Source organism: Misgurnus anguillicaudatus, chromosome 10 (assembly GCF_027580225.2).
Source record: "Misgurnus anguillicaudatus chromosome 10, ASM2758022v2, whole genome shotgun sequence".
Lineage (NCBI taxonomy): Eukaryota > Metazoa > Chordata > Actinopteri > Cypriniformes > Cobitidae > Misgurnus > Misgurnus anguillicaudatus.
Genome location: NC_073346.2, coordinates 13,831,904 through 13,850,524, shown reverse-complemented (window position 1 = coordinate 13,850,524; position 18,621 = coordinate 13,831,904). Strand labels below are relative to the sequence as shown.

Genomic DNA, 18,621 nt, shown 5'->3' with positions numbered 1-18,621 from the left:
AATGGTCCTAATCACACCCACAAAAATAATGTTTTGACATATTTACAGTACAAAATATCTTCATGGAGCATGTTCTTTACTTACTAACCTAATGATTTTGTCATAAAAGAAAAAGCGATAATTTTGACCCATACAATGTATTGTTGGCTATTGCTACAAATATACCCGTGCCACTTAAGACTAGTTTTGTGGTCCAGGGTCACAGTTTTTGTGCTCAGTGGTTACAGTATAAATACAATACATCCATAGCAAGAGATACAGTATAGAGGTGAGCTGTGAATAGATAGAGGTCAAACATATTTCATCGAAAAAATATCAATATTGTTATTAATATCATAAAAGATTAAAAACTCAAGGTTGTGTATTATATTTTGAGCTGCTGTAGGCAGATTCAGATCTGGAAAGCAACTCATAAGCTTTAAGATGTTTGTTTTAATACAAATATAGACACCATACTATTCAATATTCTGCACAAACTGGAATGGCTTTTCTACATGTTGTAAATGAATCCTCCACCTTTATTGAAAAATAATTCAGCCTCCATCAATAATGGAAAATAGAGATTGGTCATATTTTGTGAAATTTTATTTTTTACACAAACAAATTCCTTCCTCTCTCATCAATGAATGATTGTAATACTGACTAATTCATAACAGATAATTAATAACTTTAATAAAGCAGTTGTGAGATTTTCATCTGCAATGCTGTTAACTGATTTCTAAATATATACAGACAGCATCTTTAAGTGGAACAATAAGCGTTTAATGTATATGTTTATAGTAATTGTGCTCACGACCCATCGCACGAGAAAGAAAACCGCGCACAAACAAATTAGTATATGATGTGAGACCTTTATTAGCAGAACATCATGTAATCATTCACTACACTTACTGTATGTGAAAACACAATATTTACAGAACAAAACACCTTTCCATAAAAAATATTTTAGAATAATTACAATCAGCTGATTGAACATATATTTTCTTACACATACATTTATAGAACATCCTGCTTCTTGATATATATACAGCATCATCATTTCCCAACACGTATCGTCGTTTATACAAATATTAAACAGCGTAATTGCAGGGAAATCCCTGTTTAACACAAATCACCTAACAATTGATGTCAGATGTTTACATTTCCACACTTTATTCATAAAGCTTTACGGCCTGACGTTTAAGTAGAATTCCAGCGGTGGGGTTAGAGAAGGGGGCACTGGGGGATTCTCTGTCCGAAATGAGGCTTTTTTCCCACTGAGTATAAGGGACACAGGAGAAATCTGTTTGGCTTCGCTACGTCTTTGACGGCCGATGTTAAAACGTTTACATATTATGATTTAGTAGCTATTAGTTTCAGTGCTGGTCCCTCCCATGTGATCGGGCCTGGTGTGTGTAGGAGTCCCTGGTGAAGTTGGGCTTGGCTTTGGATGGGTTCAGTGCACACCTGCGAGAAAGGAATGAATAGAAGGGGTGTGTGAACTGTCTGCTCCAGACTGACTGGCGCCACCGACAAAACAGAGAGCGTGCTTGATCAACAACCCAAAACAAACCAGGGCAAACAACGAGCACCGCGCTGCGTGGGCCTGGACCGCTAAACCTCGCAGCTGCAGGCCAACCAGCCCTGACACTTCACTCTGAAGCGGTTGCTTTAACACTGATGTACAGCTGGTCAGAGCGGCTGCCAGTACTTGTGATCACTTGTTACAATCCGGCCTAAGTCAGAATAAAACCGCATTCATGCTAACAAAAATATTATGGTAATAACTTCTATCTATGCGCTTTCTAGTGCCTCTATTAATAATTGCAGTCGTTGCAGCTGCACGTTCTGCCTGCTCTGTTGCTGGTTACTCAATTATCTTGACATTTTAGTCTTGTACTACTTGTAGTTGAAAATAACTAAAACTGTGAAATAAAGATGCATTTATCATACTTTGTACACGGCTGTGGTCCTTATGGGCAACCTTTTTTTAGTACAGTCTTAATTCAGGGTGATGTTTTAAATGAGTGCGTCATTGAAAAAGATTTGCATGGTGTGTTTTAGATGCACATGACACTGGTTCGTTGTAGCAAAAGCTATAGTGTATAAATAATTCTTCCCAAAAATCTATTCTAAAAAATATTTTGAGAACAAAACACATGAACAACATACAAAATCGTATTTTATTACTAATTGGCTAATATGTAAAATTATAGGAACGCCAGACGTAATGCTAAGATTGAATGGGAAATATTTTTTATGAGCTTAAAACTATTATTCACAAAACATGACTATTGTTAAAATCAAATATGAACAGGAATGCATAGAAGTGTTAAAGAATAAATTTTCGTCACACCCAATGTGCTGATAGGATTATTATACATAACATTACTGTATGTCCTTAGGTGAGACTTAAAAGAGCTTAAGTCTATTATATAAAAACTGTATTTGTTGTACTCACCAGTGTGCAACATTTCAGCGACACAAAATCGAGTCTTCCGTATTGACACCCGTCGTCCTCTGAAAGCAAAGAAAACAGGTGCATTTAATCTTACTGCGGCTCAGGATGGGGTGAGGTGTCTTGTGAGCTACAATTGCCATCAATAAGCATCTGTACATGGAGTCAATTACTTCAACTTGATATTCATTATTCATAAGACAACAGAATAATAAATATACATATATATAAACAATTATATTAAATAATACACACATATTCCTGCATGTGTGTATAATGTTATATACAATAAATGTGTAGGTTTTGTATGAAGTGTCTATAATAAATTAGAGAAATAACCTTTAGATATTACATAAAATGTTTCAACAAGAAAACACAGGCCTCTGATCTGACACATCATCATCTTATTTTGTGTGGTGCATTATAGAAACACACTACAGTCACTTTCATGCGTAAAGAGGATACTGGGCACAACCACGATCACTACAGTCATTTTAATAGCCATGAAGTGCCTCTATGAGATCGTGCTTACCTGCTCTGTGTTGATCTGTGTGAGAGGGGTCCGTGTGGACGCGGGTGGGCTCGTCTGTTTCAGGAGAGCCGGGTGCGTCTCCAGCGCCAGCTGCAGGTCCAGGATGTAGTCAATGACATGCTGGAGGATCTCCACTTTACTGACTTTCTTATCCTGGGGTATAGTGGGCACGAGGCGCTTGAGTCGGCTGTAGCAGTCGTTCATGTCGTACTGCAGACAGAAGTGATCCTCCTCATCCATTTTGCATTGGCTGCGCTCCGACAAATAACGCATGGAGAGCGGACTGCAGCTGGAGGTAACCTTATGAGGGCGAACCGGTGCGCTGGCCTTCATCGTTATAAATAAATAGGCGAAAATTAATGATGAGCAAAAACACAACAAGAGGTTTCGGTTGAAAACGCGGCGTATTTCAATGCGCAAAATGTAAAGTGGTGCACGCGAGAAAGGAGCGCAGTTTTATCCCGAGCACATCTCCTCTGTGAGTCTGAACGCACAGTGTACGACAGATGAGGAGTTCAGGCTGATCATATATAGAGAGAAAGGGGAGGCGCCAACCGCGCGAGAAACCGGTCAGTCACGCGCACCCGCGATGATGGAGCAGCGCGCGACCTATAACTGCGGAGGGTCTCGGGGAGAAAGAAAAGAGGCTACTGGGGGAAACTCTCCGTGTGTGTGTGTGTGTGTGTGTGTGTGTGTGTGTGTGTGTGTGTGTGTGTGTGTGTGTGTGTGTGTGTGTGTGTGTGTCCACAACAGTACAACGACAAAGGTACCGCTTTAAAATAATGTCAACACATATAACAACACATTATAAACAATGTATAAGTATTTACGTATTAAAATTCCTAGAATATATAGTGTTTCCATTTTAAATGTTAAAGTACACTATTGTATTTACTACAGTTTATCAATTCACTATAATGAATACCATAATACCACAGTATACATTTACAAAGTGTGGTAATTAGACTAATATAATATAGGCTACTATAACCTATACTAAATTTTAATAAATAAACTATAGAAGGCAATTTTTTCATATGGTATATTTTCAGGGTAAGTCATTAATGCTTATACACATTCATTAAACACACATTGATTTTATGTGACAACATGCCCCAATAGTGACACAATATGGGATAAGGTGTATGTTATAAGCTATTTAGTGGCATTTTAGCAACATTTAAACAGTGAAAATAAACGAAATAAGCATACAAAATAATAATAATAATAAAATAAATGTAAACCTGTTTTTATTTGAACAAAGTTAAAATAACAAGATTTTTTTAAATTTTTACATGTAATTTTAAAACATTTTGTGAACCTTTTGTAAATAATCTGATAACATCCATCTACAAACTTCTGAAGTGTACAAGCACTTCATCAAACAAAAGATGGAGGAGGACATTGTTTTCCAAACAAATATTTAAAGTGATTAAATCCACATCTAGATCTCTCACACTTGATTGGTTGACTCACTCAACACTTATAAAGGATGTCAAATACTTTAACATATTATTTTTCTGTAAATTTTCTTTTTCAGGAATATTTCAAAAGAGCATTTCAATTATAATGCTTTTTAAGAAATTATTCATTCATTTCTATACACCAGTCTAAAAAGTGCATGCCTGATCCAGATCTGTGCTGTCCTTACAGTAGATTCACGAGTCTCACGTTGCAGACGGTCTGGCATCGGTCCCGTGATGTCACTTATTCACACGGTCCACCTTCACATAGCATGGGCAAGTTGCCAAGGCAATAAAAATGCCCGCCTTTTATCATCCCTTTGGTGGCAACAAGTTAAAATCTGCTTTCACTTTCCTCAGCTCAATGAATTAGCCTCTTGTAATACTAAATCGGTGTGTGATACGTATTAGGTAGGATTCCTTGTCATGAAAACTTTGCTTGCAGGTGGGTTGTTCGAGCACTTTCAAGCTTATAGCAGGTGCAAAGAGTTTGCAAATAGCGCTATCCGTCATGTTCTTAAAAGGGGTCCTCAAAACGTAGATCTAGCGTCCTCCTTTGAAAACAAAACCACTTACGATGCATAAAGCCCTGCAATTAGCACATCACTGTGAAAGTCCTCAGCGTTCTATTCCTGTTTAGTCAGAACTTGCTTTCGCTGGTAATAGGCTACTTTATTTAAAAGACAACGTGCAAGGCCATTGAAGGAATGTTTTACGTGCTTAACGTAGATCTATGAAAGACTTTAAATTGAATGTTTTAGTTAAGCACGCTGGTGTTGTAACTAATCATTGGTTAGGCATAATAAAAGGATGCCAATAAATCCATAAGGATGAGGTATACAAATGCATGGCACTATTTATGCGAAAACCATTAATCTGACATATTTTATTTATCTTTTCATTAGCTCTTTTAAACTCTATGAACATACATTGTCCAGAATTGCAATTTGGTTGTGTTTATTGCTAGCTTTCATGGAGTTGAGTGGTGTTGTTTCCATTCAGGTGAGGAGAACACACTATCTCTTTCAAAAGACAGCTCTTCAAAAGAGACGCGTGTATGAATCTTTGATGGTAACCTTTCCCAGAATACCTCTCTCTCTCTCTCTCTCTTTCTCTCTCTCTCTCTCTCTCTCTCTCTCTCTCTCTCTCACACACACACACACACACACACACACACACACACACACACACACACACACACACACACACACACACACACACACACACACACACACACACACACACACACACACACTATCCCTCTCTGTTTCTGCACCGGGCAGGACAGGCTAATGACTGATGGGTGCCGGTAGGCTACTATTACAAACTTAAAATTACAAATGTTTCTTTTCATCTACCAAAGACTCAAATTTATTTGTAAAATAACCTCTTAATAATTTATTATAATCTTAGAATAAATGTAATGTTGGCACAGTCTTTGATGATACTTTATTGTCCTGTCTATTGTCCTTTATTGTCCAAACCCTTTTTAAAAGTTCTTAAAGGTACCAATTGGGTAGAGATGTATATACATTTGGTACCAATATGTACACTTGAGTAGTTAATAATATGGATATGGACTCTTTGGTACTTACACTCACCTAAAGGATTATTAGGAACACCATACTAATATTATGTTTGACTCGCTTTCACCTTCAGAACTGCCTTAATTCTACATGGCATTGATTCAACAAGGTGCTAAAAGCATTCTTTAGAAATGTTGGCCTATATTAATAGGATAGCATCTTGCAGTTGATGGAGATTTGTAGGATGCACATCCAGGGCACGAAGCTCCTGTTCCATCACATCCCAAAGATGCTCTATTGGGTTGAGATCTGGTGACTGTTGGGGCCATTTTAGTACAGTGAACTCATTGTCATGTTCATGAAACCAATTTGAAATGATTCAAGCTTTGTGACATGGTGCATTATCCTGCTGGAAGTAGCCATAAGAGGATGGGTGCATGGTGGTCATAAAGGGATGGACATGGTCAGAAACAATGCTCAGGTAGGTCGTGGCAATTGGCACTAAGGGGGCTAAAGTGTGGCAAGAAAACATCCCACACACCATTACACCAGCAGCCTGCACAGTGGTAACAAGGCATGATGGATCCATGTTCTCATTCTGTTTACGCCAAATTCTTACTCTACCATCTGAATGTCTCAACAGAAATCAAGACTCATCAGACAACATTTTTCCAGTCTTCAACTGTCCAATTTTGGTGAGCTCATGCAAATTGTAGCCTCTTTTTCCTATTTGTAGTGGAGATGAGTGGTACTCGGTGGGGTCTTCTGCTGTTGTAGCCCATCCGCCTCAAGGTTGTGCGTGTTGTGGCTTCACAAATGCTTTGCTGCATACCTCGGTTGTAACGAGTGGTTATTTCAGTCGAAGTTGCTCTTCTATCAGCTTGAATCAGTCGGCTCATTCTCCTCTGACCTCTAGCATCAACAAGGCATTTTCGCACACAGGACTGCCGCGTACTGGATGTTTTTCCCTTTTCACACCATTCTTTGTAAACCCTAGACATGGTTGTGTGTGAAAATCCCAGTAACTGAGCAGATTGTGAAGTACTCAGACCGGCCCGTCTGGCACCAACAACCATGCCACGCTCAAAATTGCTTAAATCACCTTTCTTTCCCATTCTGACATACAATTTGGAGTTCAGGAGATTGTCTTGACCAGGACCACACCCTTAAATGGATTGAAGCAACTGCCATGTGATTGGTTGGTTAGATAATTGCATTAATATGAAATTGAACAGGTGTTTCTAATAATCCTTTAGGCGAGTGTATATAGACTTTTGGGGTACTAATATGACATCTTTAGGTGCCTTCATGTAGGCTACTGCTCCAGTGACAGCTAGGGATTATTTTTTTATCAGTTTAATTTGCAGATAAAAATCAGAAGTAAGGCACTATAAAAAAATGCTTACACGAGGACATGGCGGGACATTCAGTTTGACTGACCAATGTCTGTTTTATTTGTGATTTCGTGTTATAACACCAGCGATACAGAAATTAACAACAAGTTGCAAATAATGTAGATCAGTTTATATTTGTACATCTGCATTCTTGAGAGATCAGCACAATCTGGTCAGTTACACACACATATACAATAAAAAAGCCTTTATGCAGGCATATTCACTTTATATCATAGACCAGTAATAATACAAAATGACAAATATACATAGTAACCGTAACGGATATTTTGATTAATTTATTTGTGTTTGATGACATGAATTTTCGCTGTTTTTCGTGTCTCTGGAGACAAATGTCTTTTTCGTCCTTCCCAGCACAAATTTCTTTCAATGGCTGTTTGTGTTTGTGGCACGACTTTCTTTATCGTGTCATTTTATATTTTGTTTTCTCATCGTTGTTTTCTATTTTTTGACCATTGTCGCTTAGGGTTTGGTTTAGAATCACTTTCTGTGACTTCCGAACCCTAACCCCAACTCCAGGCGAGAATAGTTTTAAAAGTGGATGAAAACATGTAGAAAACAATGCATAAAATTAGATCCTAACGCATACCCCGAATCTAACCCTAACCCCAAGCGACAATGATTTAAAAATAGGAAAGAACGATGAGAAAAAATCGAATAAAATGACACGAAAAAGAAAGTCGTGGCACAGACACAAAAAGCCATTGATAGAAATTCGTGCTGGGAAGGACGAAAATAGCATTCGTCTCCAGAAACACGAAAAATTGCGGAAATTCATGTCATTAAACACAAATAAATTAATCAAAATATTTGTTACTATAACACGACTTGCCGGTAGACTTAGTTGGTCTATTGTGACCTCTGGGCGATCACTTATGATGACCTTGTTTTTACAGTGACTGATGTCTTAACAAATCTCCTATGCAGCAGACATGTGACCTGGTTTTCATCACAATGCTTAATAGGCACATGTTACTTTCACTTCTGTAAACAGTTGTGTTGCTATAACTTCCCTATTCCAGACAACTTAGATGATAACAATTGTCGTTTGTTTAGCCTGTATGAGTGTTGTTGTGTTGCTGCCAAGCTCCACGGGCAGACTAAACAAATCCTCATAATGTTCAATATTAGCTTTGGCGTAATTCATCTTCGCTTCGATCAGTGACACAAACTGTTGTCATTTGTGATGGGTGATTCCTGTTCTGTCATCATCGCTGGTGATGAAGTTTATTTAGTGGGTCTGACTGTCTCTTATGTTCCTGCTTAACATACATTACACAGGAGTTAAGTGTATTTACAGAAAGACCTGCATGAGCAGTTATTATACCCTTACGCCTTCATATATAAACATAAATGAACACACTCTCCACCCTTTTCATATATTTGCTGCTGTGACTTAATAGTCTGAGACTCAGATGGTGAGGCAGTGTGATCCTGAATGCTGTGATGTAGTGACAGCTCTGTACTTTCAAAGCATTGGACTCTTCCTGAAGATGGATGTGTTTGCATGGGAGCACACAGACATATACTTACAGAGGCATAAACACACCTACACAGCATGCACAATAAATAAGCATCTGCATTGAGTAAACTGGAAGATCATGGCGGTCTCTGGTTGAACTGAATAATTAAGTAAAGCTGAGTAATTAATGACAGAATTATAATTTTAGCTGACCTGTCACTTTAACTATCTAAAACTATTGTAATTCAGTTTATTTACTTACACTGTAAAAATTCCTTGATGCACTTAAATGTTTAAGTTTAATTTACAATACATTTCAACTTTCTTGACTAGTGAAGAGTTTATATAAATTATAAAAATAAAGTTGAATAAAGTTATTTTTTATCATTTATAGCAACTCCTTATTAGTCAAGAAAGTGGAAATTAATTGTAAATTCAAGTTGATTAAACTTAAAAATTTAAGTGCAACAAGGAACTTTTGACAGTGTACATTGTAAAAAGTGAAAAGTTGGATCAACTTAAAAAATACACCTAAAAATTATGTTTTAACTTAACATTTTAACTTAAAGCTAGAGTGATTTTTAAGCCTATTTAAAGTTGATCCAATTTTTCACTTTTTACAGTAAAGTAATTTTTTAAGTTGATCCAATTTTTTACAGTGTACATACATTCTAAAAAAATATTCAGGGGATCTGTTGACACTACTTAATTAAAGGATTACTCCATTTTCTTAAAATAAAAAATCCCGATAATTAACTTACCTCCATGTCATCCAAAATGTCGATGTCCCCCCCCGCTCAGCCGAGAAGAAATTACGCTTTTTTTTAAGGAAAACATTCTAGCATTTTTCTTAATTTAATAGACTTTATTGGACCCCAACAGTTTACAGTTTCAATGCATTTTAAAATTGCCCTTTCAACACAGCTTCAAAGGACTTTTCCGATCCCAAACGAGGCATAAGAGTCCTACAGTATCCAGCAGAACAATTGTCATTTTCGGCAATAAAAACAAAAATAAATATGTTCTCCTAAACCACAACCTCTCATCTTGCACCAGCAGTGTGACGCGCCAGCTCACGTAATGCTTCATCACGTCAAAAATGCATATCCGCCCCAGTATTTACAAGTGTGAAGAAAGAGAACCGTTCTGACGTTGCTGCATGTGAAATGATACAAATTAATGTCTTTGTGTCAGTTTATTGTTTAAAATGGTCCGCAAATGTGCGTTTCACATATGTAGCGCATGACCTTTCGACGTGCTTACGCATTACGCGAGGTCGCGCTGGCGCTCCACACGGTTAGTGCAAGACAAGAAGTTGTGGTTTAAAAGTACATATATTTTATTTTTCTTGCCAAAAATGACAATCTTTTTGCTAGATAAGACCCTTATGCCTTGTTTGGGATCATTATGCTACGTACACACCAAACGCGGGGCTTCGCGTTACTAGCTTTAGATTACTCGCGGGATTTGACTTCATGCCATGCAAATTTTTCGCTCGAGTTGAATATTTTCAACTTGGCGAAGACGCGTTTGATGCGAATAGCGCGTGTTTTGCGGCAAACGCGTTGCCTAAATCGCGTCTGATCGCGTCTTTGCATTGACTTTGTATGTAATCTACTTGAGCAAATCCTTGAACTCGCGTCTGGTGTTAACCCACAGTTAGACCCCTTTGAAGCTTCTTAAAAAACTTCATTTCTTCTCGACTGAACAAAGAAAGACATCAACATTTTGGATGACATGGGGGTAAGTAAATTCTCGTTGTTTTTTTTTAGAAAGTGGAGTAATCCTTTACAGTAATTGATGCAATTAAAAAATTCTTAATTATTGATTTAATAAAACATTTTAAGTTGCAAACTTTTTAATTGAGTAGTCCTGACATAATAATGTTGATAATTGCATCAACTTAATACTGTGTGTAACTTCAAATTAAATATGTATTTAAGTTTGTCTAAAACATTATTTAATTTGTATTAATTCACTGTAATTAGCTTGATAATTTATTTTTTTCAGGTTTAGGTTTTAGGTCCATGATTTGCATGGGACTTGATAGTGAGAGTAAATGTAGAAATATGGTGTTATTTTTAAGAAGATTAAAAATGTTTTATGTTCTGAACTTTTTTAAAAGAGTTTCTGTTATGTTGTTGATTTTTAAGAGGTTACCAGTGTGCTGAAGAGTAGAGCATTTGCTCAAGTTAAAAACAGACTCAACGAGCATTATTTTACATGCTGTTACAATCAGAAGGCATTTAGTTAAAAATCTTAAGACTGGTTGTCTTCTGCACTTCTAAAGTGTTGTTAATTAAAAAAGGTAGAGTGTTTTTAGTAGTTTTATGTGAACCAGTGTCCACGATTGAAGGAAATTTAAAATAATGTGATAAAACAAGTTAGAGCAATTTAATTTTATGAGAATTCAACTTAATAACTTCTAGTTTTAACACAATTTATCCAACTCAATATAGTTTGTTGTAAGTTATCTTAACTTAATTAAAAAAAAAATGATGCAAATTGTTGCATAACTTTTTTGTTGTTGAGTCCAAGCAATATTTTTTAGAGTATAAAATTACTTTCTTTTCAGAAGACAAGCCAGAATAGCAATATATCAACAGCTATTTTAATTTCATGCAGGCTTCTCTTTTCCAGCTTATGAAATATTATGCTTACACAGTTTTATTAATTTGCTCTACTGTAGTAAATTTTCCATCTGTTTTAGTTTATGACGGTGAACACACATTACTCTTTTGTGTAAGTAGATGATGAACTTCCGCATTCACCGCCTGTTCCCATGACTGAGAGTTGGTTGGACCGTGTTCCTTATAATAATGAACTGTCTTGCACTTTTCAGGAAGCTCCATGTGCATGGGAATATCGTTTCGACATCTCACTTTAAAAAAAAACAAATGCAGTTGTAGATTAAAATACACTTTCACCAACACTACTCGAAACCATAAACTTTATGATCTAAAATGTAGCCCACGCTACATTAAATATGTATACTTGCAACAAGGTTAATGAGGTGATGTTTGTGCCGACCACAATAAGCTTTGTGGGCATGAATCATTGAGTGTTGAGAACATAAAGCCATTGTGATTTAGGAGAAATGCAAAAAACAAACACTGAAACTTTACACTCCTAATTTCCTTATTTTCAACCCAGCATTGGGTTAAAAAGCGATGAACTCAGCCATAGGGTTTAATTAACCCAGAAAATGTATACATTTGACCAAGCAATGGAGGGATCATAGAATGAATTACCCTTTTTGGCCTAACGCTAGGTTGAAATAAAAATAAAAATTACATATTGTTGGACCTGTAGCTAAATGCTGCCAACATAAAGAGGTTTTTCATTTCATGACCCAGATTTTATTTAATTTCAATATTAAGTGAACTCACCATTACTTTTTGCAGTGGTGTAGAGGACCCTGCAGTCTCCTAAAAGAACATTAATAGCTTTCAACGACCTTACCATCTGCTGAGAGAGCTTCATACCTACACAGAGAGTGAGAATGGGCATTAGTTAAAGAGAGAGCTCTTTCTCATATAGGTATGTGTGTCCCGTGAAAGAGTGGAGCCCTCACAAAAGACCACCATCTGCTGTTTCTTTCTTTCGAGCAACCCCTAAGTGTTGCTGACGGCCTCTTCCCAGCTCTGATCCGGATCCCAACACCACCGCCGTGTGGAATGGAATGCTCGGCTAACAGGGATCGAAGGGGGGGTGTCTATATACGAACATCACTCCTTTAAAGAGATATAGAATAAAGAGGAAACAACTGAATATTATTGTTTCCAGAAATTCCAGTCGTAGCTTTTCCATCTCATCGATCGATTGTCCTTTCCGCATGTTCTCAGATGAGTTTTAACCCCTCCCAGCACAAACACACATACATAAACACACATGTGCACACTTACTCGCCTCTCTCCTCCTCAGTGTTTGTGAAGGAATGTGCCTTTTAAAGGAACAAAACAGCGTACTTGTGGGAATGCTGCAGGATTAGGAGTTTGGATTGTAATGAGTGTTAGGGGCCAAATGCTGATCCCTTCTCATTAACTCATCTTTTCACTCTCATCCAACCACACAGCCCGATTTCCTCTTTAATTCCGTCATTCATCCAAATTAAAGTGTTAGGAGGTTACTCCTGTCTTTGGGCTGAGAAACGATCATGGATCAAAATTTGCTGTTTTGTTGGTCAGCCAGAATTAAGAATCGAAAGCAATAAAGCAAAGTCAAGGGTTTCATGGATCACATACCGATAAAAAGTGTATGTTGCATTAAATAAAAACAACTGCATAAATGTAAATGTAAGTGTGTGTGCATGGCATCTACTGCTTAACAAAGCATTTTAAAGAGTACAGTATAATAACAGATTTCTGGGAAGGTGAAAAACGATTTTTAATTTATGTAAATAATATGTTTTATCTTTTCTAGTGTATGTTCTTGTGAAATATTCTCTTTCCTTTAGGGAACGATGGCTGGCACAGATGGTCGGAAAGAGAGGCACTTTTTCTTCATAAAAGAGAGAAGCCCCTTTCTTGGCTAATATTTAGCTCCTTCAAATGCTAATGGCTTGGTTCCCTTCTCCAAGGTTAGCATAACAATTATGGGAATGCTTTAGATGTAGGGTATTTTGTTTATGAGTTGAAAGGGGTTTGTGGTAGCACAGAGCAGAGGAGTCCACACTATTCACCTCCTTCCTGTGAACTTCAGTCAATTTCAAGGTACAAAGCAACGCTGTTATTACAATTAGCAAGCTAATTTTCGTGCGGTGCTATTTGCCTCAGAAATATGGAGTAGATGAAGTATGAAGCCATATTTCAGCCATATTTAAGAATACATAATAACACAAATATAAGTGGTTGTTTATTAAAGTATATGAGATGCATTGGCCATGTACAAAGATATAAAGCAATATAAAAAAAATCCAGCACTATAATAATAAATGCAATATTGTTGCATTTAACACTCTAGAAAGTTCTGTATTTCATTTAAATGTTGCGATGACAAATCATGTTAATATTGTAATTTCACGGACTAGATCAAAGTTGCCTGGAATGGGACATTAATCAGAATGTCGGCAAAACAGTTTCACCTCATTACCCAAATTATTTCATATAGCTAATGTAACATCAAACATAATACATGCAATGTGACCACATGAGTTATCTTATGCGTGAGTTAGTCAGATTAGATAAACTCACTGAACTTTCAACAATTTGAATATGGATAATTAAATTCACAAATAAATGACCTAATGAAAAGTGTTATTGCTTAATAGAAAACTTCATGAAGTTTTTCATAATCGTTGTCTTATTTTGGAGATGGCTGTTTACATAAAATATAATACATTTATAAAAAGAATGTAGCTCATATAGGGACAGGGTTTAGATAGGACTACACCTTAGTAATATTAAGTGTTGGGGAAAGTTACTTTTAAAAGTAATGCATTACAATAATATAAATGTTTTGAGGCGCACTCTCTTTAAAATTGAATCAATTACTCTCCCTACATAATTTATTTTATAAAACACTGTTGATATATGTATTTTAGAGGCTTAGACCTTTCCAACAATATATAGTTTATTGTGATATACATAAAATTTATATGGAAAATATTGACGTAAACTTAGGTGTCCCGTGAGAGGGACAGCGCCACTTAAGGAGTTAAGTTACTCCCCAAAAAAGTAACTAAATGCGTTACTTAGTTGCTTTTTATGGAAAGTAATGCTTACGTTACTTTTTCTTACTTGGCTAAGGCTTGATCTCTTTCAGTTTTATGTCTTAGAAATTCTGCATTCAGAAATTGCATATTTCCATCACAAAAATGTCAAGCTCTGGCCTGCCATTTCCGTTTTCTGACTCAAACTGTCCGTAAAACGTGACTACATTCAATTTAATTCAGTACATTATTTTTTAAATTATTATTATCTGTTTTAATTAATTAAACTCGCACTTTAAAAAAAAAGTAACTCAAATATTAATGTGTACATTTATAAAGTAATGCTTTACTTTACTCGTTACTTTAGAAAAGTAATATTATTACGCAATGCACATGACTTGTTAAAGCTTTACCCCCAACACTGCTAATATTAGGACATTTAAGTAGTTTTTACAAAGAAACCTTACAAAAAACAATACTGATGTACATCTTGAGACAAAACAATGACAATAATATATGTTAAGATATGTCAGTGCAAGGTGTGTTTAATCCTGTCCGGATTTTCTGATATTTTTTTTTACGATTTTTGATTGCACACATTTCTGCCAAATCTGAGCACAGTTTGAGACCTTGTTGAGATGTTTTCTGAACCTCCAAACATACAATTACAGAGGTCTTTTTGCAAAAGTCTCAGATGGTCTCGCATTCAATTCGCTGTCATGACTATATAAGAGAAACAAATGCATTGCTGAAAGAGATCTCAAGTTTCTTTCCTATAAGGACTAACTCATATGATAATTATGGATAAAAATTTCCCCTCTTTCTACAAATAAAACAGTCCTAAAAATTCCCAACGTGCGGCACCAAAATAAACCAGTATTCCTCCAAGCCTTTTCCATGCATTATTCACCTGTTCTGTTGCCAAGAGAGGTCTCAGGGGAATCGTTGAGACCTCATTGCAATATTTATGTGGATCTCTGTATTGCTTTACTTCCAACCTTATTAAACTCCATAATTTTCTCAAGAGAGCCTTCCACGCCAGAGCTTTACTGTCAAAAATATTCATAAATATGCCTAATAAACAAATTAGCATATTCATAGTAAGTGCTTATGACAGTCACTCTGGGTTTTATATAATACACAAACAGAATTTTTAGGCCATTTCTGTGAATTTTATGGGCTTTGAAATTATTAATAATGATAGTTTTTAAACTAAAAAACACTCAGATTTCATTTTAAAGCCTCAGCAATGACAGTAGTTCGTTCTTGCATAATAACAGTATTTTATATTTTACATTTAAATAAAATAATCATATCCTTATATATTCCCGAATAAGCCTGACTTCAAGTGTCAATCAAGTGAAGAGACACAATCAAGTCTTCCAAACACATTTATCAAGGTTTAAACTCAACCAAACTGCTCACAAAGCACCCTGACATATAGTGCTTGAAGGTCAATACAAGCATTTTCTACTGTAATCTTGCACCATAGTCAGAGGTTGTTTTGCTGAGAGATAGCAGAGACAGCATATGGCACCGTGGCATTAGTTAAAATTTGCATTGTTCATCACCCAGAACATTCTTGAAGCTCTGGTCACAGAGGGTGGCTTCTGCATTTCCTATACATTAGTGAAGGTCTGCTATCTCAGGTTTATCACCGCACATCTGCTTCAGCTCTCGTCCTCCCGAAACAGAGAGATCGCACAAAGGAGAAATGGCACTGCACCAGTCTTGTCATCATTTGCTGAATGTCAAGCATTAGATGACCATCTGTACATACCAGCAGGTGAACCTGTGTCTCTGTGTGCACGTGTGTGTGTAGCTGTAGTTTAAAGATGATATTGTTCCTAAAAGTGAGCTAAATCTGACAAAGGTACATTTAGGGAAGAAAAAAAAGATGAAAATCTGAAATCGAATTAATATATAAATGAAAATATATATATAAATGTATTTTTATATTATATGTATTATTATATATGTATTTTTATATTATATGTATTATTATATATGTATTTTTATATTATATGTAAGATATGTATTTTTATATTATATGTATTATTATATATGTATTTTTATATTATATGTATTATTATATATGTATTTTTATATTATATGTATTTTTATATTAAATGTAAGATATGTATTTTTATATTATATGTATTATTATATATGTATTTTTATATTATATGTATTATTATATATGTATTTTTATATTATATGTAAGATATGTATTTTTATATTATATGTATTATTATATATGTATTTTTATATTATATGTATTATTATATATGTATTTTTATATTTAACCTGTCTGGTCTTTTTTTTACACATATAAGCTGTGAGTATGTGTATATATGTATATTTTGCATGTTTGATTCTTACAATATCTATGTTACCATGCAATTTGTGTATATTTTATTTTTAAAATCAATGTCTGCATGTGTGGCGTTCTTTTGTTTTTCATGTATTCTATACATTTGTGTGTTTGTGTGTGTGCCCATCCGTCTGCATCCGGTGAGACCCAGTTCCTAAACCCTGGGGTTTTGGTGCACCTATAGCCTGGATCAGTCTCATCACCAGGTTCCCATGGGGACCGCAAAACCCCTGTTGTCACGGTACCGTCGTCCCTCGGGCAACTGAGCCAGGCAGCCAGCTCGTCGAGGGACGGCAGGACGGATTAAGTCTTCTCTTCCAGGATGAGTACCTGTCTGATTGAAGCTCCACTCCTGGAGTGGGTTTGATCGTTCCACCCATATCTCTTCATCTATTTTTTCATTCCCTCTATCCCTATCGTGACATCCTTTATACCTCTTCTTCCATTCACCGTACCGAACTGTAATTCAACGTGACATACAGATGGTCTGTCAATGGCAGCACCAATGGATGCCCGGCATCAGGGGGCCTCTCGTCTGGCTGCTCTCCTGCCTTTCTGGATCCGTGCATCAATCATATGCTTTGATGCTATAGAAATTATACATTCATATATGGTAGCTTGGGGGTTGCTGAGAGTCAAGGGGTTATGTATATTGAAGAGAAATATTTGTGATGACAGGCTGTGGAGTTGCTGTGCCTTCATGCCCTGAGTTTGGTAATTGGACTGTGCCTGTGGGAGAAAACTGCCACGGTTTTAAAAAGAAAATAAAGCTTTCGTGTCATCACGAGTTATCTGAAAAACAATATTCTGGAGACTGAAACAATAAGACTGAAATGACTATTTGGGGTGGTACCCTAAGGATCCGTTTTGTACCTTTCCAGGTTTCGAAACATAATACAATGTTGTACCTTTTCAAAAAATATACCTTTGTACTGTACCTAAAGGGTGCATATTAGTACCTCAAAGGTTCATGACATCGGAACGGGAACATAACATTGAAAATGCACACCAAAAGATGGCACACTGCCAAATACCATTACATTTACATTGTTACCACAATAGTAACAATGACGTTTTAAGGAAAAAATGATTCACAAGCTATTGCAAAATTGCTCCCCGGTTGCTCTTTTTATAGTGAAGCGCTCGAACCAATGAGCTCTCTCCTGCAGGCCTAAGTGCTCAGCGTCTTGCTTGAGGGCACTTTTTGTCATCCAGAGATGAGTCCCGCTGGAGAAACTCACACTAGGGCAGCATATTCAGCGTGGGGCTTCCACATTCAGCCTGATGTTATGAATCTAATTAGCTGTCTGTGACACTGTCCTGTATCGCCATCCCATTCACATGCCTGCACTGACCTGACAACAGCTTGAAGTGTTTATGCCTGTAATCCAGAAACAAAACCAATACATGTGCAAGATGAATGTGGTTATTTCATTGTTTTTTATGGTTTAGGCCTATACATAATATTGTTAGAAAAGTCTCAAGCACATAATTGCTTTATTGTAGGTTTATTGCTCATGAAAAAAAAGGGTGATTCTCACGAAATCCAGACTTAAAAGGTGTCCAGCATCAGATAAAAAAGCTATTAAAGCCGATTTTTTTTTTGCACATATAAGATTAAGGTCTGAACTTACTATAACCATTATTTTAAGAGGATTTTATTAGATTATCATTATAAAAAATTATCATTACCGCAACATGATATTACATTAAATATTTGCATTTACAAACTCATGTTTCGGTAATGAGAACTAAAAAGTTGTCT

General features: G+C 36.2%; 1 protein-coding gene and 1 long non-coding RNA gene across 2 annotated transcripts; both read right to left on the bottom strand.

The window, feature by feature from the left end:
* Positions 1-831: 831 nt before the first annotated feature.
* id4 (inhibitor of DNA binding 4) lies at positions 832-3,548 on the bottom strand. Its single transcript, XM_055211813.2, has 3 exons — positions 2,970-3,548; positions 2,441-2,499; positions 832-1,446 (listed from the first exon to the last, which is right to left on the bottom strand). The coding sequence occupies exons 1-2, from the start codon at positions 3,300-3,302 to the stop codon at positions 2,455-2,457; spliced, it is 378 nt and encodes a 125-aa protein (XP_055067788.1). The 5' UTR covers positions 3,303-3,548; the 3' UTR covers positions 832-1,446; positions 2,441-2,454.
* A 7,501-nt stretch (positions 3,549-11,049) lies between these two features.
* Positions 11,050-12,733, bottom strand: LOC141367346 (uncharacterized). The gene is made up of 3 exons (XR_012371702.1): positions 12,407-12,733; positions 12,222-12,317; positions 11,050-11,713 (listed from the first exon to the last, which is right to left on the bottom strand). It is a non-coding gene; the product is annotated as an uncharacterized lncRNA (long non-coding RNA).
* Positions 12,734-18,621: the final 5,888 nt, after the last annotated feature.

What these genes read in the sequence shown, in the direction of transcription:
- id4 (XM_055211813.2), bottom strand. Translation starts at nt 3,302, where the DNA reads ATGAAGGCCAGCGCACCGGTTCGCCCTCATAAGGTTACCTCCAGCTGC. An exon ending in CACAGATCAACACAGAGCAG is followed by an intron (nt 2,500 to 2,969) that starts GTAAGCACGATC and finishes CTTTGCTTTCAG; the next exon opens with AGGACGACGGGTGTCAATAC.